Genomic DNA, 25,637 nt, shown 5'->3' on the forward strand with positions numbered 1-25,637 from the left:
TCAAAATTTTATAGTCTCCTACTTGAGAGGTAGCATAAGCATTTTTCTGCTCTCTGATATTTTGAACAAATGTGATGAAAGAACCACATTTGTAACCACCACTGAAAGTTGTAGTGGTTTCATCTAATATGTATACTCACATGGAAGTTGAAATATACTTTAGGAACATGCAGATGCAGTTGAAAACATTTGTCTGGCCATTCAGAGCAAACTTGAGGACATCTTAACGCCCATACCACTTCCTGTTCATATATCCACATACAGAAATATAATCACAAATATATATAAATATGCAGTATGCACTTATGTGCACACACCCCTAGTAATACTCTGGTCTAAAGACCAGAGTCCAGAAATCCTTCTGTCAGCTGTCTTCTGTCTCATGCAAAAAAAAAAAAAAATGTTTTTTAAAGTTGTAAGGTTCCTGTTTGTTTTCTTGGGGACTTTGAAACAGCGCTTCAACAAGTAGGAGTTCTGAAGAGTAGAGTGCAGTCAACTTTTCAGGACCAAGAGTGAAACAGAAGTAAATGGTTTGGAAAAAGCCTTCTAACATAATTATGCTAGGAAATGTTTAAATTAGGCAAAACTGTGATGTAGTTGTTGACCCTCTGTACATGATCTAACTTTGCTCTCCTTCCAGCTCTTTATTTGCCAATATCACATATGGCTGGCCGCCGACACCAGGGGCATCTTGGTACTCATACCTGGAAACCCTATGCTCAACATCATCGTCAGCACTTTCATATTTGTTTGTGTGGCGCACGAAATTTCTCAGATCACTAATGATCTTGCACAGATTATTATTCCTAAAGATAACTCATCTCTCTTGAAAAGGTTGGCATGTATAGCTGCATTTTTCTGTGGACTCCTCATCTTATCGTCGATTCAAGATAAGTCAAGACATTAGGTTCCTAAAATCCTAAGAAACTTACATTCTTCAGGCTAATTTTGTGTCTGCCTAGAGGAGAAAAGCATCTATCTGGAGATATAAATGTATATGTAAATTAAAAACTCGTGTGGCAAGAGGACAGCTCAGTGGCATTGTGGAACATGTGTGGTTGTATATGTTGGAAATGTACGTCTCCAATGTGAAATCCTGAAAAACAGTTGAAGCAGAGTGCATTGTATAGGATTGCATGTGAAACGTCTTTTCTACTGGATCTATATTTCCATTTATAAATGATTTTAAGTTAACATGAAGGCAGGGAAATAATTACCTTTCCAGGAAAAACATAATTTAATTAGCTTAGTGGCACCACTGAGTGTTTTGATCTTTACTAAATTTGTGGTAATAAGATTGTCTCTACCTGTATTCATCATGGAACTTCCTACTTCACTGAAAACTTTCTTACTCAAGAATGTCTGCAGTATTGTTTTCTTACCATATGTGCAATGATGCGGAACGATAAACAGTATGCCTTTAATTTATATGTGTTCACATTCTGATGTTACCTGTTTCCTGACATGATTTTTCTTCCCAGCTGTGGTTTTCAGGTATACCTAAATCTTTGTACATTTTGTCTCACAGAGTTGTTCTAGGCTCCATGACAGGGTTTTGTCACTGTTGATGTTGTTGTTGCTTCTTTCTATAAAAAGACCAAGTTTTCTTTCCAATCTATTCATATGTGTCCTTTCCCTAAGCTATACCAGTGTGATACCAGTTACCCTGTGGATCCACTTAATATGTTTTCCTCCAACTAATTAATTTCTATTTTTTCCAATGTTTGGAAAGCTCTTTATACTCATTTTCGTATTTCCTATTACTCCCCCTATTTTTTAAAAAAAATATTTATCAATCTAACTGGTGCAGTGTAGTAAAGATTCAAGTTGTTATGACTGAGATGTATAACCATAAGTAGAATTTTAAGTAAACCGGTGACTTTGGGCAATATATGTTTTTCATTTTGTTTTGTTACAAGCTAACTGTTAGAGGTATAAATTTATTTATCTGTTGTACAGATTTGATTATAACGTTTAATGTTTGAAAGATTGCACTTGTTTGCTCTTATTGTGTGTGGGATAAAATATATTTTCTGTTCATGGTATATGAATATATGGAGTAATTTAAACAGTAAATAAACATTCTGTGGATGCTTATTTTTGTATTGGCAAAGTATCAATTAAACTGTATGTGTCCTTTTTTTTAAAAATCTGGATCCATTAATGATTGGGTCAAATTTCTAATTTATTTCTTCAGCTTAAATTTACTTTTCCAAACTCTTTGTGCATAGGGAGAGGTCACTGTGATAGTTGAATAAGGAATGATACAGTTATCAGAGTGTCAGAGGATAATCTGCCTTTCTACCCAGGAAGTTCAAGCACTATGGTTTATTAGTAGTCTTACTTGAAGATCTTAAAAATTTAATTATTATTTCTTTAGCACTGGATTTATGTGCTAGTGATATCTTCCCATTAATTGTGGAATAATTCTCAGACAGAAATGTGTGTTCTTTCTTTTTCTCTCTTCTTCTGCCCTTACTTAATCTTTTGACATTTCCCAGATAGACAATTGTAATGATTCATTGCTCTGCCTCCTAGACTGCAGCCTTATAAGTAGAGAATAGTATAGTTATAAATCAAAAACTTCCAAGTACCATGATCACATTATTCTTGCTGGTGTGGCTTGCCAATGAGTAGAGGGCATTTTAATTTAGCTTGTAAGTTTTATCACCTAAAAAAGATTCTTCCCGATGAAACAATTGAAAAAGAAAGATGACCAGCATTTCTCTGTTTTTTGGAAGCACTTATATCTTCCAATAGTGATACCCAATGAATATGTTTTCTCTCCTATTCGAATTTAAGCCTAAAACTTAACTAGCAAGCCCTTTCTTCATCACATACTCTCATTTAATATGTCCCACTGTTTTAGTTAGTTATATTTAATAATTACAATATAGTGCATTTGTAATTGAAGTATATTCTATTTACATTTAATTTTCTTAATGAGTCTTATGGCTGAGAGGGGATTGTGGTAGAAGTTGCCATAAGAACATCATCTATGGCGCTTACCATAGCACCTCTGAAACAAATAATACATTATATGTTAAAAAAAAAAAAAAGTAGGAAGGGAAAAATGAAGGAGGGGAAATTGGAGGGGGAGACGAACCATGAGAGACTGGAATCTGAGAAACAAACTGAGGGTTCTGGAGGGGAGAGGGGTGGGGGGATGGCTTAGCCTGGTGATGGGTATTAAAGAGGGCACGTATTGAATGGAGCACTGGGTGTTATACACAAACAATGAATCATGGAACACTACATCAAAAACTAATGATGTCTGGTGATTAACATAACAAAATAAAATTAAAAAAATGTAAACAGGAAGAAAAAAGAACAGCATCTACGTATGGTATATGTTTTAATACCTTCTCTGCATTGATTTAGATTCTGACTAGCATTGCTCATTCATACCATTCTTCAGAAAAAGATGTTTAATGGAATATTTTGACACACTAAAATTGAGATAATGCCACAGAGGTTCTCTAAACTCAGATTTTCTCTACCATAAATTGCACTGAGACATCTACCATCTGGACCCAGAAGGGACTTGCTTGACTCAAATCTACCGCAATCCTTCCCCGTTTCCTTTGCCAAACCTTCCCATTTTTATGGATAGCCAACATAGCATTAAAAATTCAGAGCCTTGGGGCGCCTGGGTGGCTCAGTTGGTTAAGCATCTGCCTTCAGCTCAGGTCGTGATCCCAGCGTCCTGGGATGAAGCCATGCATGGGGCTCCGTGCTCAGCAGGGAGCCTGCTTCTCCCTCTGCCCTGCCTGCCTGTCTGCCCACTTATGATCTCTGTCTCTCTCTGTCAAATAAACAAACAAACAAACTTTAAAAATTCAGAGTCTTGACCTAAAATCATTCACTGTACCACTAAGCTAGATCCTATGATTTGTTTTAGGTGCTGGTAAAAATAACATTTGCACCCTACCATTCCATTGTAAGATAAGTTAACCAGTTACAATTTTAAAGGTGAGTGAATTTTTTTCTCCACAAATGCCTTATCATTTCAAATGTTAGCATAGGAAGCTTGTAAGTATAGTAAAATTAACTTTAATAATAAGTGCATATGTTTATATTTAATTTTTTTTACTAGATTGTAAACATTAAGGTAAATAAATAAGTAAACAAACTATAGGACCAAGGGCAGAACCTTCATGTAATAGATAATAAAAGCCAGTTCTCCAAAGAATGTGCAATTTCTTGGACAATACCTCGCTTCCTTCAGATTGTCCCTCCCCCTTGAGGCTGGGACTTTAACAAACCTTGGGAGAGCCAAGTTGGAATTTTTATGTTGAGCCGTTAATTAAAACTACCATGCTATCATTTTTAGCCTGTAAAAATGGCAGTTTCATATGGCTTAACCTCACAGCTTCCCTTTTGTAAAAATAAAGTAATTCAGATAGTTATCTCCAGAACTTATCCGGACAACTACTTCAAAAATTCCAAATACTAAGTCTGGTTTTATTTAGGGTGATTTTGAGGATTGGTGAAAACTTCAAATACACCTAATTTGAAAAGCTCCATTAAATCTATATTTGTCTTTCCTTTAATGAAATCCCTTCTAGTGTCTTGTACAGATTAGAAATATTTTATATTTTTTCAAAGTTAGATCTATAATGTAAACAAGAGACTATTTTCCAAAAGTAGAGTTGATATTATGAACTGCAAAATATCTAATGCTTTAATTAGAAATGACTTATTTATTTATTTATAAAATAATGTTAAAATACCATCCCAGAGCATAAAAATGGGACAGATGAACATTTTAAAAGGAAATTTGTGGTTACCTAGAGGTATTTTTGTCTTCCGTAGGGCAAATCCTCATGTTTAAAAGTAATTATTACAGTATTTTAAAATTCAGCTAGTTTTATTAGCTTTTACTCCTTATTGAAAAAACATTTGGGAGAATTTTCTAATAATAAAGTCACAAAAAAGAAAACTATTAACAAGACTTTGTTTTTTTTAATTCTACAGCTACTGCAGATGGATTAATTCTTTTACTCTCCATTGCCAAAATAACAAAGCTGGAATTAGCTGACGGTAAAAGCTCTCTGTGTTTATCACGCCATCTCTTCTTAATATGAATGCTAGCCAGGCTAATCTTACTGTTCCCCAAATATCATACTCTTCTTTGGTTCGCACTCTTCATCTACCTAAATCCAACTTATTTCAAGAATTAAGAATTTAAGAATTTGAACTCCACCATCTCTGTGAAAACAATACTTGCATTATCTTACTTTTTAAAAACTACTCTAGCACTAATTACCTGGTCCCACCATTTTGTCATTTCTTCCATTTCTTCAGTAAGGTTACAACTCCAGGGTCAAGAGAGTATTTCTTATGGATATAGCAAGGTGCTAGACACAAAGTGGATGTAAAGAGGCTTAGCCATCAGCTAAGGGATTCTGGCTTTATTTCTCCCATCTTAAAAAGAGAACTTCTCTTTATCTCTTGTGTTCATTCCCAAAGCTACTGCCTCATTTATTTTCTCCTGCAGACCCGAGCTGCTCTTGTCAAGATCATTGAGAACCTCCCTATTGCTAAATCCAATGACCAATTCTCCAGTCTTCACCCTACTTGACCTATGAGCAGTATTGGACACAGTTGATTTACTGCCTCCCTGTTCAGCCACCTTCACTATGCTTCCAGGACATCATCATTTCCTGTTTTCTTCCCCCCTCAGTGGCCATTTCTCCAGTCTTGTTCCCTGGGTCTTCTTCATACCCTCAACCTCTAAATTGCAGTTCCCCAAAACTCAGAACTCAGACCTCCACACTCACTTCTTAAGAGAGATCACCTAGTGACATGACTTCATTATCTATAATCTGAGGACTACCAAAATTATATTTTCAGTCTAAACCTCTTCTCTACAATTCAAACTCGGATATCCAACTGCCTACTTAACATCTCCATTTGAATATCTAAAACACATATCAAACTTAAGTCAAAACCAAAACTAAGCTTCCCCACTACTTGCCAGAAAAACACCCCCGATCTTTCTCTTCTCAGTAAATGGCATCTACATCCTTCAACTTGCTCAGATAAACAATTTTGACTCCTTTTTTCTTACAGCTTGACATCATAAATTTTAGTAAACCTTGTCAGCTTCATTTTCAAAATATATCCACAATTCAGTAATTCAGCCACTTTTCATCACCTCCAATGTGATCACCCTGTTCCAAAACCCCACTGGCTCTTTCCTGGAATACTGTAATGGCTCCGTTTTTTGTCCCATAGTTATGACCCGCTCATACCTTTTACTTATCTATTTATTTTATTTTCCATCCCTCCCCATTAGAACATGATTTTTCTGAGGACAGGGATTTTTCTGATTCCTTCACCATGGTATCCCCAACTCTTAGAACAATGCCTTTCTCAGTTATTTGCTGGATGAATTCATGAATGCTGCAAAAAACAGTGTCAAGTACTAACCCCACTTGAGGCAGGTAGGCAGTCATGCAAGGGTGAGGCAGCTGGGAAAAAAACTTTTCCTTAGCCATTTGGACAAGAGGCTAAAGGTATATTCTGTCTGGCTGTTAGAATGTTGATTTGCATAATGTTATAAAAAAAATGTAATTCACTCATGCAGCCAGGTAAATAGTGACTCAGCAGCAGGGTAAGTTTCTGCCCTCGATTGCAACTACCTGCAGAATTGAGCACCAGCCATACCATATAGACCATAAGTCTTTTACTCACTGTGGGTTCATCCTATCATTCCTCATTTTCTTGCTTTACACTGGGGCCAGATGTCACCTGCCATTTTCCCAATGCACTTATATGATTATTTTTCTTGTAGTAGAGAATTAATTATTTGGACTCATATCCCTATTGGAAGTATGAAAATAAAAAGATAAACCAAGAGAGCCATGTATTTTAAAAAAGAAAGAGATTGTGCTTTTTGTGGAAGTCAAAAATATTCCTCTGTGTTTAATAGGCAAAATGTAACTGTGTCAAAGAATACAACTTAAAAAATCATTATGAAATAAACTAAACTAAAACCCATTGCCAGTACTTAGAAATGTATATGTGGGTGCCAGTATAAATAAGATTAATGAATTAAATGAGCCTGACATTTTAACAAGGCTTGATTTTAAATAAAAAATTTAAAAATAATAATGCTGTGAAATTCAGATATATATTAAGTGAAAAAAATTGCATCAAAACATTTAACAGATGGTAACTTTTAAAAGCATATCCACTGAATGTAGCAAAAATTACATTCCCAAAGAAATAAGCAGAAATTACATGCCAAAAAGAAATAAGCTTTTGAAAATAGAAGGCTAACTGGGAAAATTCTTTTATCTTCCTCAGCATATCGAGATATAGTTGAGAACTTACAGAAAAATTTATGAAAAGTTCATTTGTGACATTTTCTATTGCAGTTGAGAGCCCAGGTATCAACAATACCACCTACTTAGTTATATTTATGTGTACTTTCAGAGAAAAATCTAAGATTACCAAGTGACTCAGAACCATACCTATGTCATTACTGATCAATTTGCTTGAAAAAAAACCTTAAAGTTTGATAAAGGCTAATATTAACATTAATCAAGTTATAATTAATAAGTATGATAACAAAGTGCTATTGTGATGATCCATGGACTTACAAAATGAAACTGAAATTAGTTTCAAAAGGACATAGAACTTAGGTCCACCTGTTTCATTCCCTGGGAATGACTACATGCTAAGTAAGACCTTGGGATGTATTCTGGACACAATCATTTATATCACAAAGAGGATGTATTCCTTGGCTTGTGTTATAGACAGGTTGGTGTTTTGCTTAATAAATTGGATGTACCACATGGGAGTCTGCCATATCACAGGAGGTTAGGTGGCACTGTACCTAGAAAGGAACTATTGAAAGAAATTTAATTCTTCACATCATTCAAGAAAAAATGACCCCGTTGGCTTAACTGCAAAGACTGGAATCAAGATGGTCCATCTTGATTGGCAGTTCAACCCATCTTACCAGTTTGAATATTTCTCTGCAAAGACTTTCAAAACTGGTCGTGTAAATATACAACTTAATTTGTTCACTCTTAGGAGAATCGTGATTTGGGGAAACTTATTTGGCAACATGTTATTTTGGTTCATTTTCTTATGCTAAAAAGGGTTTCCAGAGAAAGAAGTGGTGACAATGACATTCTCAAAGTTGTGATGTTGAAGAATGACTTCTAGAAATTCTTCTCTGGTTTTAAGGCTTACAAAAATTTAATAACACTATTTGTTTGACCTTTCCATATTAATAGTGGTAATAAAAATGAAGGGACACAGTGGAAGTTATATGACTGCCATTTAATATGGTGCCAGAACCAAAATATGACAAAATTGGAATACCTGAATTCTACACAGACATTAGGAATACTGGCCTTAAAATATAAATACTATTATGCAGGTATTTTATCCATGTTCAAAAGTAAAAATTACAAAGAATTTGGGAGACTATAAAACTGAATCACATACCCCTTGTCTCTAAAGGACTCAAAGGTAAAATTGTACTGAATATCACAATGAAAATTCTGACATTTTACATCCTAGTAAAAAGATGGTATCAAGATTCTTACCCAGGGAAGAAAAATGTCCTAATTAAATTTATTTTCCCTTTATTTTTTACTTTTCAAATTTAAAATATCTCCAATATTATAAATGTTTGTCATATTAAAGGCTTATCACACAGTAAAAATAAAGCTTGATTTGGCATCTGGCAGTTTTGTGGGGGGTTTTTTAATTCTTAGCCCTCTTCATGGCCCTTTCTGTGTCGTCACAGTAAGTACTTGATTTTTGACTATAGCTCTTTCATAACCAAGCCAGTTACGTTGTGTTGTGTTGTGTTGTGTTGTTTAACAAGTCATCGGATCAAAGTCCTGCTAATAAAAGGAATAGATTCTCCCCTGTGAGAATACACGAGGTTGGTTTCAGAAGATAAATAACGTTTGCAGGGGCAAGATGTGTTTCTCTGAGGTAATTCAGGAGAAAAACAGTGACAGCCATCTCTGTATAGAAACAGCAAACTAGAACTAAAAGCCATCTCTTCTTTGCTTCCTTCCATCTCATCACCTTAGGACACACTATCACTGGGAGAGAAAAAAAAGATAGAAAACATGTAGTTGAAGTCTGAGGGGCCCAGCACTTTCAAAACACACACACAGAAGGGACACAGAGCTGGAGCCCTTTCTCAGAGACTACAAAATTTAACATGGAAGCTGTAAAGAAGTAATACATGGGCAAGAATATCCAAGAAAAAATTTAAATGGACTAATAAGGGTAGGACTCGGACAATCGGATATTTAGACACATTATTAATTTATAACTCTATCAGTGTGGAATAGCAGATGCAACAATATACAGATTAATGGGCAGAATAGCAAGCACAGAAACAGATTTTACCTCAGGTGATAGTAGGGTAAGGTAATAGTTTGATTTCACATTACAAGGGAAAGGTAGAAATACTCCTTAAATAGTCCCAAGACAATTGCTTAACCATGGGTATGCGGACACTAGACTCCCGTTCTTACTCTATATACCAAAAGACATTTAAGATGAGTAATGGGTTTAAAGACATAAAATAAGTGACTATATCAAGATGAGAAAAGACCCATTAAGGATAAAGCAAAAGGTAAAAACCAGAATTGCTATATCCCATTACATAAAAATTTAAAGCCAATATACTAAAAGTCATATATAGAAAAAATACAAGCTGGAAAATTTTAGAACATGAGTATTTGACCAAAAAAGTAATATCCTCAGTATATAGAGAGTTCCTGAAGCTTAGAAAAACCAAACTATTTTCCAAATTTCAGTTGGTTCCTGATTAATTCTGTACAGAAGTTCACTTCATTCAGCTACCTTGACGTACATTACTCAAATAATTTAGCTTGGAAGAACATCAGGAAATCACAGTACTCAAAGCTAGGCTTTCTATGGATGTTTTTTGGAAGCTGGGGTGTGGGGGTTAATGGCCACTATGTTTAGTTATACCTTCTTTACACATTTTCCAGACGAATACTCATTAAGACTAGGTTATATTGAGCAGAAATGTGGAACCCAATGACCCATCTGTCTGCGTGAGAGTGCATATTGTGTTGTTTCTTTCCTAAAGAGAACCTTGGCCAAATTCTATAGTATTCCCTCAGACACTCCTGATCATTGGACTTAAATTTCCCCAAAAGATGTCGCTCCTACACTAGTTCAATGTCCTGTTGAGACCACTTTTTTCCTAGATCCCTGGAACAGCGGAACTTCATGAACAGGATGTGCAGCATTGAACTCCCAGCTACCTAATATCTGTCAGCTCTGGGTTTGAAGCACAGCATTTATAAAGGAACATAGAGAATTTGCTCTTTATCACCTCCTCAGATCCTTTAAAATGTACCCAGAGTGAAGTCAGGCAAGCACCTAGCAAAGACCGCCTGTACAACATTTTCCCTATGTATTCTAGAATCTCTCTTCAGTTTGAAGCCGTTGGTCAGCCTTGCAGGACACGCTACAAAACAGTTATATGAAATTCATCATTGTGTCAACTGTAAGAATGTTGTTGATTATGTTACACAATGGCCTCTTTATATGGACTCTCGAGAGTTATTTCATTCTGGCCCTTGTACTGGAATATTTGTGCTTCTCCTGAACAGTTTATCTGCTACTATCTTAGGGACACTGTGAGTTAGCGTTTCATATTTGCTGATAAAAAGCTAGAGCTAAGTTTGTGCTTCATCCCCAAAACCAGGGCACTTTGGCCTTCATTATTTCTATTAGCCTCCTTCATGGCCCCTTTATCCTTCTCATCTACTTCAAACGAAGTTATCTGACTATATTTTGCCCAGCCCAGTAAACCTTCCTACGTCCTTTTTGGAACAAGACAGTGTGATGGTCGTAAGTGCTTCTTCAGACCACACCTGCCAGACGAGCAATAGGGCACCCAGAACAGTTCATAAAATATCCCGACAGCAAATGCTCAAGGTTCTCCCCACCTCTTCCTAACAATGGGGCTCCTCCTCCTCTCCACATTGTTTCTCCTTCTCAGCCAATGCTCTTTCCTCTTTCTTTTTTTAAGATTACCAAAAATTCTAGTGGTATCCGTGCTGGTTCCTTCTCCCCTAACTATCAATTTTGTTTCTGTTTTGGAGGTTAGCTGCTCTGAGGACCAGATGCCAGGCCACAGACTCGAGATGTTGGTACACATTTGTCTTAAGCACGGGGCAGTGACCACTTCCACGGACACTTGCTTCTTATCACCTGTCATCATGAGCCTGCTCTGAGAACGTCCGGCCCCAGCGAGGGGCTCTATACCTTAGACCTTGAATCAGAGGCTCTTTCCCCCACTAGAATGTGGTCTCAGCTGCCCCCTTTTCCCTGTATCCCAGAGGATGTTGGAAGATTCAAGAAAATTCCTCTCTTCATTGTGGCGTTCGTCTTCCTGGCCATTCAGAAAAATTTGAGGCCCCATCACATAGGATGGTGCTCAGAAGGAGAACAAAGGTACCCCCACCTTCCACACAGAGCGCTTGGGGAAATCACAGTGTTACCTGTAGGGGGCTCTAACCCGTGAATCCTCAGTCTGGGATCCATGACAGGGAGTATCTATGACAGAGGGAGCAGTCACCCTCAGCAGAAAAGAGAGTTCAAGGAGGTGCATGGAACACGGAGAAGGTGTTAGGTAGACCACTCAAGATAGGAGGTTATCCTGAAACTAATGTAACCTTGTGTATAGACTATACTCAAACAAACAAGAAGGTGCAAAACAGCATATATTGAATGCTACATTTGTAAACAAGAAGCAAACATAAAACCAACATATTGATGCTGTGGGAAAAAAAGGAAATTATACCACCTCCTCCCTTACCCCCTTTTCCCTGTTTCCTAAAAGGAGGCAATGCTACAGAGGCCACGTCGGCGACGTCCATGCAAAAGTCCAAACAGGCCTCTCTGGGGAGATAATATTTCAGCTCCGAGAAACTCTGTCATACACAGCTAAGGAATTCTTTGAGGGAAGGTAATTTTTTTGGTTGGGCCAACAGGAGAATCAGGCCATAATTTGTTATTTTCAGTTTTCAATTTTGTTCTTAGTAAGAGAAAAATTGTCCACTTATTTCTTTTATCCATATATAACTTAAAGGCTTATCCCTTTCTTGGCAATCTTCGGGCAATCTTTGTAAAATAAAGTGATAACCCCTTGTCTAACGCTGCAGATACTTTCCCCAGTTGCCATTTGTCTTCTATTTTGACTGATTATAATTTTTTTAACATAAAAATGTTCAAGCTCAAAATTTACTGGTCGTTTTGATTGCTCTCTTTCCCTCCAACCAGGATGAAAGGAGAGAGGTAAGGATGGAAATTTGAGTCAGAGGAGCTTCTACTCGCGTGAAACCCTGACAAAATCTCAGCCAGGCCGTGAGATTCACCCCTCCCCCAACAAAATGACGCCTTCAGGGGAGGCCCGCGTCCGAGCGGAATAGCCTGGTCTATGGACCCCAGCGCGGCTCAGTGCCGGCTGGGAGCAGCGCCCGGCGATTGGGACCTCGACCTCAACGGCCAGGCGGACCCAACAGTGCGGTCTGTGCGGACTGTCTCCTACCCTCTTCAGTCAGCTTCTCTTAGAGGGGAGACGGGAACAGGGCACTGCCGCACCCGCCACCGCTCAGCCCTGGTGCTGGGCCCAAATCCGCATCCACACGTCTTCGGGAAATTTGTCCTCCATGATTTTCATGAGCCGCTTTTTCGGAACATAAGTTTTTAAACAGAGAGGTCAGTGAGACAAGCTGCGGTCCCTGTCTTTGTGCCGTGAGCCTCCTGGACACAACCGGTTTCGGTCCGATCTTCCTCCTCCACCGTCAATTCTAAATCCCTCTTGCCCTTAGCTAGCAGCTCTTGGTGGCTTGTGATCCAGACTCTCTTTCTGGAAGGGGCTTGTGATCCAGACTCTCTTTCTGGAAGGGTCTCTGAGCTCCTGGTGATCACGCTCATTAGGCTGAGAGTGCTGCACTTGTTCATTCACAGTCCCAGGAGGACGAGGGAGTAGGGAGCAGAACCTAAGTGGATCACCTCAGTTCTGCACACATTCTTTCCATCTGTCATTGTGTGAAAGCAGCCCTACCCCCTGTTGCTGACCAGAAGCGTTTGCCCCTTCCAAAATGGTGACTCTTTTTTTTTGCAGGCTGGACCTCACAATCAATTTTTCTGAAGTGAGATCTGAGCAGCTCACCTCCACCGCCAAAGCAAAGAATGAGGAGGGAAGTATTTGCATTCAAGAAGAAGGAGGAGGGGGAGGAGGAGGAACCCAGAAATTTACAATTAAACTCATGTGCTACATCAAGAGACCAAAAGAAAAAAATGGGAAGAGTCATACACACACACACACACACGTATGTATGTATGAGAATTCATAATTTGGTAAACATAGAATTTTAAATAAGCAAGGAAAGGAGAGGAAAATACAATTTCATTTTTATCTGATCTCTGATACAGAGAAGATAGTTTAAACATATGAACAAAAGAGGAAAACAAAATGCATACGATCGTAATACTCATAAAAAATATTTCTCTTGGTCAAAGGAAATGCCATAAATAAATTAAATGACAAAATGAAAAAGGTATTTAGAACTAACAGACCTACTTTTAATATCCTTCTATAAAGAAGTCTTAACAATTTTTTTAAAGCAAGTTTTTCTCCAACTTACGGCTAGTTTATAGTTTATGATTCCATATAGTGCATCACTTCATTCCATTACTTTGGACTTACGTTACATAAATAGTTTAACTTGGAGGGTACATCAGGAAGCAACACTGCTCAAAGCTGGTCATTCTATGGGAGCTTTATTGCGTTTTTCCTTTTTTTTTTTTTTAATGTGAGCAGTAGGCTTTTGGTTATGCCTTCCTTAAACATTTTACGGAACAAAATTATTGAGTCTGTGCTATATGGAGCAGAAATTTGGGTCCTCAATAGTCCATCTGTCTGTGATTAAGAGCCATTTCCAAGTTTTTTCCTGAGGAGCATCTTACCAGGTCCTTACTGCCCACAGTGTGGCACTCTGATGGTTCTTCCGGTTTTCGATATGCAAAGAAAATGTTTCCCTTACCCTAGTTCCCTGTCAGCTCGTGTTTAAGTTTGTACTCGCAAACAAACAAAATAGCTGCAGTCCAGATATTGCCAGAAGGAGGTTGACATTTTCTTATTTTTCTCTGCTAACTGTAATTTTCAGTCTTACTCCGCCCATCCCATTTTATCTTATTTTATTACTCTTTATGGTTGTGATTTATTTTTCTTTTTTCTAACATGCTGCAATCGTCCAGTTTTTGTTTTCAACTGATCTAAATCTTTTATCCCCTGCGTCCACCATTCCAGTGGTTATCTTTAATTCTCTCCTCAGACTTCTAATGTTATCTGATCAGAGACATGTAAAAAGAACAGGCATATTATTGGAACACAAACCGCCATGGTCCATCACTTCCCGCATGAAGCATGTGCACACTTCTTTTCTGGCAAGGTGCTAGCCTTGAAAATACCAATGGAGTTATAAGGGGAGATCAGAAAGAAGACGCCGGAGGGTTGGCAAACATCTCTCTCAGCATTCTGGTCATCTTTAAAATACCAGGGGAGATATGTGGAGATAACAGAAATAGGAATGTATACTGGCGCCAGCCCGTGTCCTCTAGTTTCCCCTACCAAGGTCAACTGCCTTCACTGTCATTCTTTTTGTGTGTTTATTTTTGAATAGGAAATAAATTTAGATGATTCAAAAGTCAAAAAATATTAAAGGCAGAGAGTGAAAACTTTTACTTTTCCTCCACAGGCGCTCACCTCCCTAATTCTCGGGACCACCACTTGTGGCTCGTACTTACTAGCTTTTTCTGTGTTCTTACAAAGTTCCTTTATATAGTACAAAGAAATGGGAATATATATTCCTATTTTTGCTCTCTTTAACATAAAGGACACCATATGATTCAGGTCTCTACTTTTTTCCCACTTCGTAATATTCCTTGGAGATACTTCCCTATCGATGTATAGTTTCCCCCATTCTTTGTTACCATAGTGTTATATGACATCAGTGTCCCACCGTCAAGCCACCATCCCCCTCACTGATTCCTGTGTTGATCCATCACTCCCTTATTAATCAGTTCTAACCAATTACTATTTCAAATAATACTACAGTATTTATTTATGTGTCATTTTCCACAGAGTTCCCAGATGTGGGGTTACTGGGTCAGAGGGTATATGCATTTTTAATTTGGTGTTTACAGCAAGATTGCCATCCTTAGGGACCCCAGCAATTTATACCCCTGACCAGCAATGCATTAGTGCTTGTCTCCTGCAGTCCCACAACCTCAGCAGTGTATCAACTTGCATCTTGTCATATATTTAAAAGCAATTAATATTTCCATTTCTGTGAACACTCTGCTTATACTGTCTGCCCATTTATCTATGGTTAGTTCTTTTTCTTGTCAACTCTGAAGAATTCTTTGTATGTTTGGGAGGTTAGTCCTGTGTCTATAACATAAGATACAAATACTTTTTCTCAGCCTGTCTTTTGCTTTGTTTATGGTGTTTTTGCTTTGTAGAAGCTTTTTTCAATATATGAGAGATTTTTGTCAAGCTTTTCCTTTAGGACTTCTGGGTTTTGAATAGTTTTTGAATAGTTAGGGATTTCCTCACTCCAAAGTGATAAAAGAAATCACTTGTGTTTTTTTTTCTATACCTTATGATGTGAGATAGGGATCCAACTTAATTTTCTTTCAGATGACTACCTATGGCTAATACTACTTGTTAAAAAGAGGCCATCTTTTTCCATCATTGACATTACATGCTACCTATAAAACATACTAAATTTATTCATTTGTATGGGACAATTTATGTACTTTTTATTCTGAATCAATAGCTATGCATGTAGTAGCCTCACACAGTTTTAATTATAGAGATTTTATCGTATGTTATATTATGTCATAAAATGTTATAATATGGCTTTATGTCTAGTGAAAGTACCCTATTGCTCTTTTTTTAACGGGAGAATTTTTTAGCTATTCTTGTTTGTTTCTCCAAATGAAATTTAGAATCAGCTTGTCTGTTTCCAAAAAACCTGTTAGTATCTATATTAGAATCACATTCACTTCATAAAGTAATTTAGATAAATTTTGGTTATAGTTTTGGTCCAAAACTATTATGTGCCTTTCCATTTGCATAAGTTGTCTTTTACATCAGTCAGGGGCACATTCAAGTTTCTATTCAGATAAGACTTGCTCTCTTCCAATTAAGTTCATTCTTGGATGTTTTCTCTTTTTGATGGCTGCTCTAAGTGGGGTCTTTTCTCTCATTGTAACTTCTCACTAGTAATTGTTAGTATATGAAGATGTCTATATTAAATCTACATCCCTTCTATCTTAAGGAATTTTTTAAAAAGACTTTATTTATTTATTTGAGAGAGAGAGAGAGAGAGAGAGAACAAGCAGGGGGAGTGGCAGGCAGCGGGAGAGGGAGAGAAGCAGGCTCCCCGCTGAGCAAGGAGACTGATTCGGGGCTTGATCCCGGGATCCTGAGACCATGACCCAAGTCAGATGCTTAACTGACTGAGCCACCAAGGTGCCCCAGGGAATTTTTTATTACTCATTTGTATATGAGTAATAAAATTGTATATGAATAATACTCATTTGTAATAGTTCGTTCAGTTGATTCTTTAAGGTTTCAGATATACAATCATATCATCTTTAAATATTGATAGTTCGACCTCCCCCTTTTATTATTTTCTGCCTCTAATGCTTTTATATTATCTTATTCTGACATTTGTTTCTTGTTGTCTTTATGTTGTCTTGTCATGAGCCTTCAAGTAAGATATTCCTGATTTAGTCAGAGTGCCTGTAATGTTTTTGGTGTTCCACAAGGCTGACGGGATAAGTCATATTAAGAAAGTAGCAATCAAATATATATTTAGAGTATTTGGGGGTCAAAATTAAAGTTGAAAATTTTGTCAAATGACTTTTCAGCTTCTATAAAGATGATCATCTCATTTTTCTTCTCAGGTCAATTAACATAATTAAGAAATTAAATATTTTATAATACAAAATATATTACATACTTTAAAATATTGAAGATTCATTTGCATCTTTTCATGTGCTTACTGGACATTTGTATCTCTTTGGAAAAATGTCTGTTCAAGTCTTGGACCACTTTGAATTGTGCTGTTTGGTTTTGTTGTTGTTGTGAAGGTGTAGGAGTTTCTGTAACAGTTTTGGATATTAATTCCTTATGGCATATAATTGGCAAATGTTTTCTCCCATTCTGTCACAGGGCTGTCTTTTCATCCTTTAGATGGTGTCCTTTGATGCACAGAAGTGTTTCATTTTGATGAAGTCCGTTTTATCTATATTTCTAAGAGTTTTATAATTTTAGATATCAGTTCAGGTCTTTGATCCATTTTGTGATCATTTTTATTTTTGTAGTATTTCTTATTTACAGTAATTGAAAACAAATCAATGACTACTATGTGTCTCCAATGCTTCCCTCTTTTAAAACAAGTATCATATTTATCAAATCTGTGTGTCATCATTCTATGTTGAGCTGTGGGAGTGGCGCCAGTTAGAGTTTCAGTATGTGTCTCCATATCAAAAGAAGCCACATCCAAGGAGAAGCATCTGAACCTGATGTAAATCATAAAAATTACTTTAAGTCTGTTGCCGTGCTTGAGAATTTGGAGTCTTGAAAAGCGTTTAGTGTATTTTGTGTGTGGAAAGAACATAAATAATCAGGACCAGTATGCAGACTATAGTAGATCGATTGCATTAATGGACCCCCTTAATAGGTACCCCATAGTCACAGTCTGCCCCATTATCTTATATTCTTCTCCCACCCTGATTTAGGACTCGGCCAGTTTACTTGCTTTGACTAATGGGATATCAGCAAATGTGTCACAAAGAATGGCTTAAAGAAGATGCACATGGTCTGCTAATCTCTTGCATGTCTGATAATCTCTTCCGCGTTTCTGCCATGCTATGAGAACGTGTCCAGTCCAGCCTAATTAAATGAGATAAACTTGGAGGAAACCAAGTTTTCCCATCATCCAAAAAGAGGTCATCCAAGACGAGCCAGTAGTTAGCTGGACATATGAGGAAATCCAGCTGAGATTAGAAGATACTTCTAATCAAACCCCGTTGAAATAGTTGACCCATAGGAAACTAAAAAAAATACTTATTATTTGGGGCAGGGGAGGTGTTACATAGCCCAGTTGTAGCAGATAAATGACACATCAGGAAATAAGTTACACAGCATAATCTAGTTGAAAGATACATCTTCCATCCCATTTTTTATTTTTAGGCACTTGGCATTTCCTACAAAATAGACTTTATAGGCTTCTGAGTCACTCTGATGCAGTGTGTGTACATGATAGATCTGAGCTCTTTTAACAAAGACCCTAGGTATCTAATCCATGATTATCATCTATCAAGATGTGGCATAAATGTACATTGCTATGTCTCACTGGGAATTCCATGGACAATCAATAAAGAACTCTTCTATTTCAATGACCCTGATTTCTTGGCTTGGCCTGGGAGCTCATGATGTCAACATTCAAATCTATGAATGCAAAGAGGAAGCAATTTTAATTATTCATTTCAATTTTCCAATCATTTTCAAAGATGAGCTCTCACCATGGATAAATCAGGGCATAATTCTATTTACTTTTGAAATGTATTTGCTCCTCTTTAGGTTTGTCTAAGATAGCCCTGTGTTACACATTCACCTGAAACAAGACCCCTGAACTTCATTATCTTTATCCATGGCAGACCTTTGAACACTTTGCACTGATATAGACATTACCAAGCATTAGTATACATACTAGTTAACATTTTACTAATATTATCTGTTGTAGCCAATAAATTTTGTTTTAGAGGCTTGCTATAAATTTATATACTCATAAATTTGGCACATGGCAGTAGAAATTCCTGAGATGGCACATCTACCCTGCTCTTTGCTCTGGTAAGAGAGCATTTGTAACTAGAATAAAAGTTCAAAACCAAAGTCTTGACTTTCTCTTTGAGATATTCTTTGCCCAACCTTCTCAAACTCAGTAAATTGATCAAAAATATACCCAGGAACTAAGGCCATAACTCTGGAAGTTATCTTGATTCCTCCTTTCCCCCACATTTCCAATCTGTCAGCAAATCCTATTAATTCTGTGTCCAAAATATTTCTCAAAGACAAACACTTCTAGCCATTTCTTCTTCCCTGTTGTATTCCTGAACAGTTGCTCTTCTTTCCTCTGCATTAATTTCTTGCCCTTTTATCCATTCTTCATATTATAGTTAGCATGCTATTCTTAAGAATTTTTATTTTGAGATTAATTTCAGATTTGCAAAAACTTTTAAATATAGTACCACTATTCCCATATACTCAAATTTACAAAATGTTAATATTTTACTACACTGACTTTATCATGTCTATCTGTATATCCATTCATTTCTCTAGCTATACCATTTATTTTCTAAAAGAGCTGAGAATTCCAGTCCAACATCACACATTGCATTTGGTTGTAATGTCACTTTAGTCTCTTTAAATCTGGAGATCCTCAGTCTATATCTCCATGAGCTCAATAGTTTTGAAGAGTAAGGCCAGTTAGTTTGTAGACTGTCTTTAAGTTTTATATTGTCAGATTTAGATTCAGGGCATGCATTTTTGGCAGGAATACCACAGAGATGATGGTTCTTTTTGGTGCATCATATCAGAAGACACATGAGATCAATTTGTCCCATCACTGGTGATGGTAACTTTGATCATTTGGTTAAAGTGATGTTTTCCATGTATCTTCACAGTAGAGTGACAGTTTTCTCCATGCCAATGCTAAGATATAGTGATCAAAGCAGGATCTCAAAGAGATATTTGCACATGTTCCTTGCCCCATTACTTAAAATAGCCAAGAGGTAGAAGCAACCCAAATGTCCATTAATAGACGAATGGATGAAGAAAATATAATCTAGACGTACAATTAAATATTATAGCACCTTAAAAAGAAAGGAAATCCTGTCACAAGCTATAATATGGTTGAGCCTCAAAGACATTATGCTAAGTGAAATAAGCCAGTCATAGAAGGACAGATACTGTATGACTCCCATTACAGCAAGTAGCTAAAGTAGTTAAAATCGTAGAAACAGAAAGTAGAAAGATGGTTGCCATAAGCTGGGGAAAAGGGGAGGATAAATCAGTGTCTAATGGGTAAATACAGTGTATATTAGTGTATAATGGGTTCAATTTTGAAAGATGAAAAACTTCTAGAGAATTGCACAACAATGTGAATATACTTAGCATTCATATATATATACTTAAGAATGGTTGAAATTATAAATTTAATGTTATTTTGATATTTTTACCCCTATAATAAAAAAAGAAGATGACCAGAACATTATGGAAAAAAAGTGTTTATCCTCAGTGATAATCATATAAATATTGATTAGAACTAGTACCAGAAATGAGTATTTCTATTTTTGTCATTTTTGCCAAACTGTCTTTGCATGGGTAAGGATGTAAATTGGTTTTACCTTCTTGAAAGCAGTTCAGCAATAAACATATTAAACGTGGAGGGTGGGGAAGGATATATTGAAATCCTAACTTCTAGTACCTCAGAATGTGAACTTATTTGGAAATAGGGTTACTGTAGATATCATTAATTAAGAAGTCACCCTGGGCTAGGGTCAGCCCTTAATCCAATTTGACTGGTGTCCTTCTAGGAAGAGGAGAGACACAGACACACAGGGGGAGAATGCCATGTGATCACAGAGGCAGAGATCAAAGGGCTGCCACCACAAGCCAAGGAATGCCAAGGATTGCCAGCAAACCACCAGAAACTAGGAAGAAAACAAGAAAAGATATTCCCCTGAGCTTGCCCTGCTGACACATTGATTTCAGATAGCTAGTGTCTGGGACTGTGAGACAATAAATTCTGCTATTTTAAGCCACCCAGATTATGGTACTTTACTGCAGCCGCCCTAGGAAACAAATACAGTAATTCATTATTGCATTGTAGGGAGATATTTTGAGACTATGTAAATATCCTATTTTATTATAGAGATAGAAGATGTGTACTTACACATATACATGTGTATATTTTCTAGGTCTGTCCATTGGAGGACTCAGAAGGAATGACACCCAGGGGCACTGGGTGGCTCAGTTAGTTAAGGGTCTGACTCTTGATTTGGGCTCAGGTCATGATCTCAGGGTCCTGAGATCAAGCCCTGTGTTGGGCTCCTCCCTCTCCCTCTGTCCCTCCCCCCATGTGTGCTCTGTCTCTCTCTCTCCCTCTCTTTAAAAAAATAAATAAATCTTAAAAAAATAAAAGAAGCAATGGCACCCTAGAATATCTGGTGCCCAGATTTTGGTTTCCATATAATTATCTATTCATGATTCTTGTGTGAAACAGTTGCTTCTGTGGTGGTTGCAAAATGATCCCATCATATTTTCTGCATCAGCTGGCATTCTACTGTAAGGAAGTACTTTCCATTCTCATTCATTATTCATTCATTCGTTTACTCATTCATTCATTTATATAAGTATATTTTCAGGGATCTTATTTTATCTATAGATTATAAGACATTACTGTATTTAGTAATTGTCTCATATTTGGCCAGTGTGAGCTGAGCCCCGTCTAGCTGGCTCCTGAATTCTTTTGATAAATCTATCCTTTTTCTTATTTTCTGGGTTCTGGGCTCATCTATCCTTTTTTTTCTGAGGCCCTGAAAGCAGCCATTTTGTCAAGAAGCCCTGGCTCCTAGAAACCAAAATTTCAGTGAAAGGTTTCATGAGGTATTATTGCTTCTAGATCCTCTCAGTAGATAGAACTAGAAGATGCATTATTCTGTTAAACCAGTTTATTTCAATCTTTTCTCATTGTTTTACCATTTAATTTGCTTTAAGAACACACATGGAACCCCAAATTTAGGTAATAAAAAGAAGCTTATTGTATAAACATCATATAAAAATTAAAAATAACACTTACAAAATTAGTAGTATAAGTCTACAATACATTACTGGAACCTCTTGGGACCACATGCATTTTGGTATTCAATTATTTTCAGATTCCTTAAATGTAATGTTTACATTATGTAACATACTCAGTAGGGTAAGGGCAATACCCTGTAACAAAATGTTAATGTTTCTATAGCAAAGCCTCATACCAAGTGGGATTAAGAAAGATAAAATAAACCTCATTTTTGTTCCGGTCAGATTCTACCATTTGATAAATTTGCTATGAACTCTTGAAGAAATTAAAATCTTTGGATTTGGGAATTGCAGATAAGGGATTGTGAACCTATAGTCATATATTTTTCTATAAGAAGTTAATGCAATATTTCTCCAAAATTTGTTTATCTAGTCCATTTGTTTGTAGTAGTTGTTTTTATTTCCGATTGAAAGTTCTAACTCACAATTTAGGTTATTGGGGATGATAGAACTATTTATTCGTGTAATTATATCCTTCCTTGTTATATACATCAATTAGTTCATAATCACTAATTACATGTTTTGCCCAGTCCACATGTGTGGCAAAACAATGCTCATGTTTACCACACCATTTCCTCCTCCTAAGTACACAGGAAGACTACATTTCCCGGCATCCACAGCAATTACCTTTGGAGAACATGATATTGCCAGATAATAGAGTATAGATGAAAGTGAGGGAAGCCATTTTGAAGCCCAGCTCTGAAAAACATCCTATGTGACCCTTCAACTCTCATTTCCTCTCCCATAGAAATCCTGGATACCATATGTTCCAGATATATAGCATGCAGGATGGAGGAAGACTGACCTGTGATATGAGTGAATAGTGTTTTGTTGTGTTAAGCCACTGTGATTTCAGGGATATTTTTGTCACATCAGCACAGCTCACCAAATAATTCTTCCCCAAATAAAAATCCATCCTTTCCTGGCATGAGTTTTCAGCACAGAGCAAAAAACTCATCAAGCAATTCTCTTTTAAATATGAACGTCAGGTCTATCACAAGTTGACTTACAGGTTACGTGTCAATAACTTTGTCCCACTGAAAATTGAAACGTTAACCAATAAGGTCAGATGATAGTAGTTGCCTTTTAACACTGCATACCAATGATACTGTGCAAAATCCAGCAGTGTCCCTTGCTTGATCAAGACATGCTACTAACAGCTTATTTAGCTTTCTTCTCACTTTGAGTTTCCCTAACATCTCTCAGCTTCCCTTCCCCAGGGTTTTCTCCAGAGCACCAGGATCTTGCTCAGCCCACTCACAGCAAAATCCCAGAAGTACAGGATAGTTAATGTCCCTTGGAGCAACTCAGCTGCAGGATGGTGAGTCTGTGGATGAAGTCTAAATCTCTTGTCACTTTGAAGGGAAATTCTGAGGTGTATTCTACACAGTTCCTTAGCGGATCCCCAGTAGAACAGAGTTCTGCTTTCCAAACAATAGCCAGATCAATAACATACTCTATGTTGGCTTTCCTTCAAAACCTCCTCACCTCCTCAATCTTTGTGCTTTCATATTCTGGCTTCCTGGGATCATCCCCAAATTTACAACCTGTTTTGGGGAAACCAAACTAATTCAAAATTTCGGTTGAATTGCTGTCTTTTGTGAATTTCTTCTATAAAAGCAATCAATTTGATTCCCAGTTGATTAGAAAGGAATTACACATTGTTTAAGAATGGTGCAAAAACAAACAACACACTAGTTACTGAGTTGGTAACTAGTGAGCAGATTTCTGATTCAATAAAATCCACTTTTAAGATTGACACTTTTTGGCTTCTTGTACATAAAATATTTACCAAAAAGATCACGTATTCTAGGGCACAGACTTATGTTCTATATTTGTAATGGAGCTCTAATCAGTCCTTATTATTACTTTGAATTGAAGGGAAATCTTCAATCTATGATGGAGATCTGACCTCTCTAAAAGGGGAGCGGGTGGAGAGGAAGCATGATTGGGCAAGGTCATCCAACTGCAATGCAAACCTGAGGCTCTCAGGCAACCTACCAGGGAGCTCCAGAGTAAAGATTTCCCATGAGAGGAGTCCTAGGCCCTAGTACTGACACCATGCTCAGCCATGGCCGGAGGGTGGCTGCCCAGGAAAAGTGTTCCCTGTTCAAAGGACAAGGCAGATCCTGAAGGTGCTAATAGCTGGCAGCTGGCAGTTAACCACCCTTTTGGCAGCTGATTGGCAAATTCTTTCCTGAAGGAAGATCCAAGCTGCACATCCCCATGGCTGCCACAGTTTTACAAATATAAACACCAGGATGAAAACTACATGGTAAATTACCTAAGCAGAACTGCAGTCTATTAACTGAATATAAAGTGAGATGATTTAGTTGGAGTCCAAGGTGGCAGAGGAGTAGGACACCTTCATTTCATCTGGCCCCAGGAATTCAGCTAGATAGCTATCACATCATTCTGCAAACTCAACCAGAGATCATCTGTGCACTCAACCAGAGATCCAAGAATAGCTGCAACTCTACAAATAGACAAGTGACCACTTCTGCAAAGTAGGACGTGTAGAGAAGCGAATCCGAGCCGATATTCGGGAAAATAGACCGCGGGGGAGGGGGTCTCCGCCAGCTGCTACTGGCAAGTGATAGAGCCCTGGAGCACAAAATCGGAACTTTTAGAAGTCGGCTCCACTGAGGGACTTCCCTGCCTGAAAGATGCTCAGGTGGTGAAGCAGGGCAGAATCCTAGGTGGGACAGTGTAGTCTTAGGATCCACGGGGTCATAGGAAGACCACGGTGCCTGAATGCAACAGAGCTCCCAAGCATCAGAGTGGGGAAGCTGGGTGCAAAGAGTGAGCCCAGGAGAGGGCTCTCAGCTCAGGGTTGCCATATACCACAAACCATTGCACAGTCGGGCGACTGCTCTCCAAGCAGAGGCCCAACAAGCGGCAGATGCGGGGAGACCCCCCCTCCTCCTCCAGGAGGAGCGGCGCTGGAGTGCATGACAGCAGCCTGCAGGGTTTGGAGACTCAAAGCAGGGTCGTGTGCCAGAGATAGAAACGCTCGGTCACAGGCCAGGTGAGCACAGAGTGCAGCTGGAGACCGGGGAGATGGGAGTGACTGACTGCTTTTCCCTGAGGGCCCACTGAGGAGCAGGGCCCCCGAGTTAGCTCCTCCAGGACCAGAGATTGGGAGGCCGCCATCTTCATTCTCGTCTTCCAAAGCTGTGCAGAAAGGCTTCAGGGAACAAAAGCCACATAGAGCAATCCAGAGCAGATTACTTAGCCTGGACCCGGCAAGGGCGGGGCAATTCCGCCTCCGGCAAAGACGCTTGAGATCCACTGCAACAGGCCCCTCCCCCAGAAGACCAGCCAGAACATCCCCCAGCCAGGACCAAGTTTATAGATCAAGGAGAACTGCAAAACTCCAGCACTAGGGGAATATAGAATATAGAATTCATGATTCCCCCCACAATGATTCTTTAAGTCTTTCAAATGTAAATTTTTTCTCTTTCAACCAGTTTCTTATCAACTCTTTTTAAAAAAAAATTTTAATATTCATTTTTACAGTTACATTCTATACTTTCATTGTATTTTATTTTTGTATATATAAGTTTTTCTTTCTTTACAATTTTGGGATGCAGTTTCTTCTAACAAACAGACCAAAATACACCCAGAATCTAGTGTAAGGCTCTGTTCTCTTCACCTGTCTGATCAT

At 37.8% G+C, this 25,637-nt stretch overlaps 1 protein-coding gene and 1 long non-coding RNA gene across 3 annotated transcripts in view; both read left to right on the forward strand.

Moving 5' to 3' along the window:
- CASD1 (CAS1 domain sialic acid O acetyltransferase 1) overlaps positions 1 to 2,116 on the forward strand; it is a 51,847-nt gene extending 49,731 nt beyond the window's left edge. For both annotated transcript variants that reach the window (XM_028118861.2, XM_028118852.2), the window contains exon 18: positions 641 to 2,116. In XM_028118861.2, the coding sequence (XP_027974662.1) occupies positions 641 to 907 (267 nt within the window). In that variant the 3' untranslated portion in view covers positions 908 to 2,116. The remainder of the gene's footprint in view (positions 1 to 640) is intronic.
- A 1,768-nt stretch (positions 2,117 to 3,884) lies between these two features.
- Positions 3,885 to 12,137, forward strand: LOC148162505 (uncharacterized). The gene is made up of 3 exons (XR_015766786.1): positions 3,885 to 3,972; positions 4,978 to 5,043; positions 11,132 to 12,137. It is a non-coding gene; the product is annotated as an uncharacterized LOC148162505 (long non-coding RNA).
- Positions 12,138 to 25,637: the final 13,500 nt, after the last annotated feature.

The sequence above is a fragment of the Eumetopias jubatus genome, unplaced genomic scaffold, assembly GCF_037043125.1.
Source record: "Eumetopias jubatus isolate StellerSeaLion01/CBP00866 unplaced genomic scaffold, mEumJub1_p1.0 scaffold_14, whole genome shotgun sequence".
Classification (NCBI taxonomy): Eukaryota; Metazoa; Chordata; class Mammalia; order Carnivora; family Otariidae; genus Eumetopias; species Eumetopias jubatus.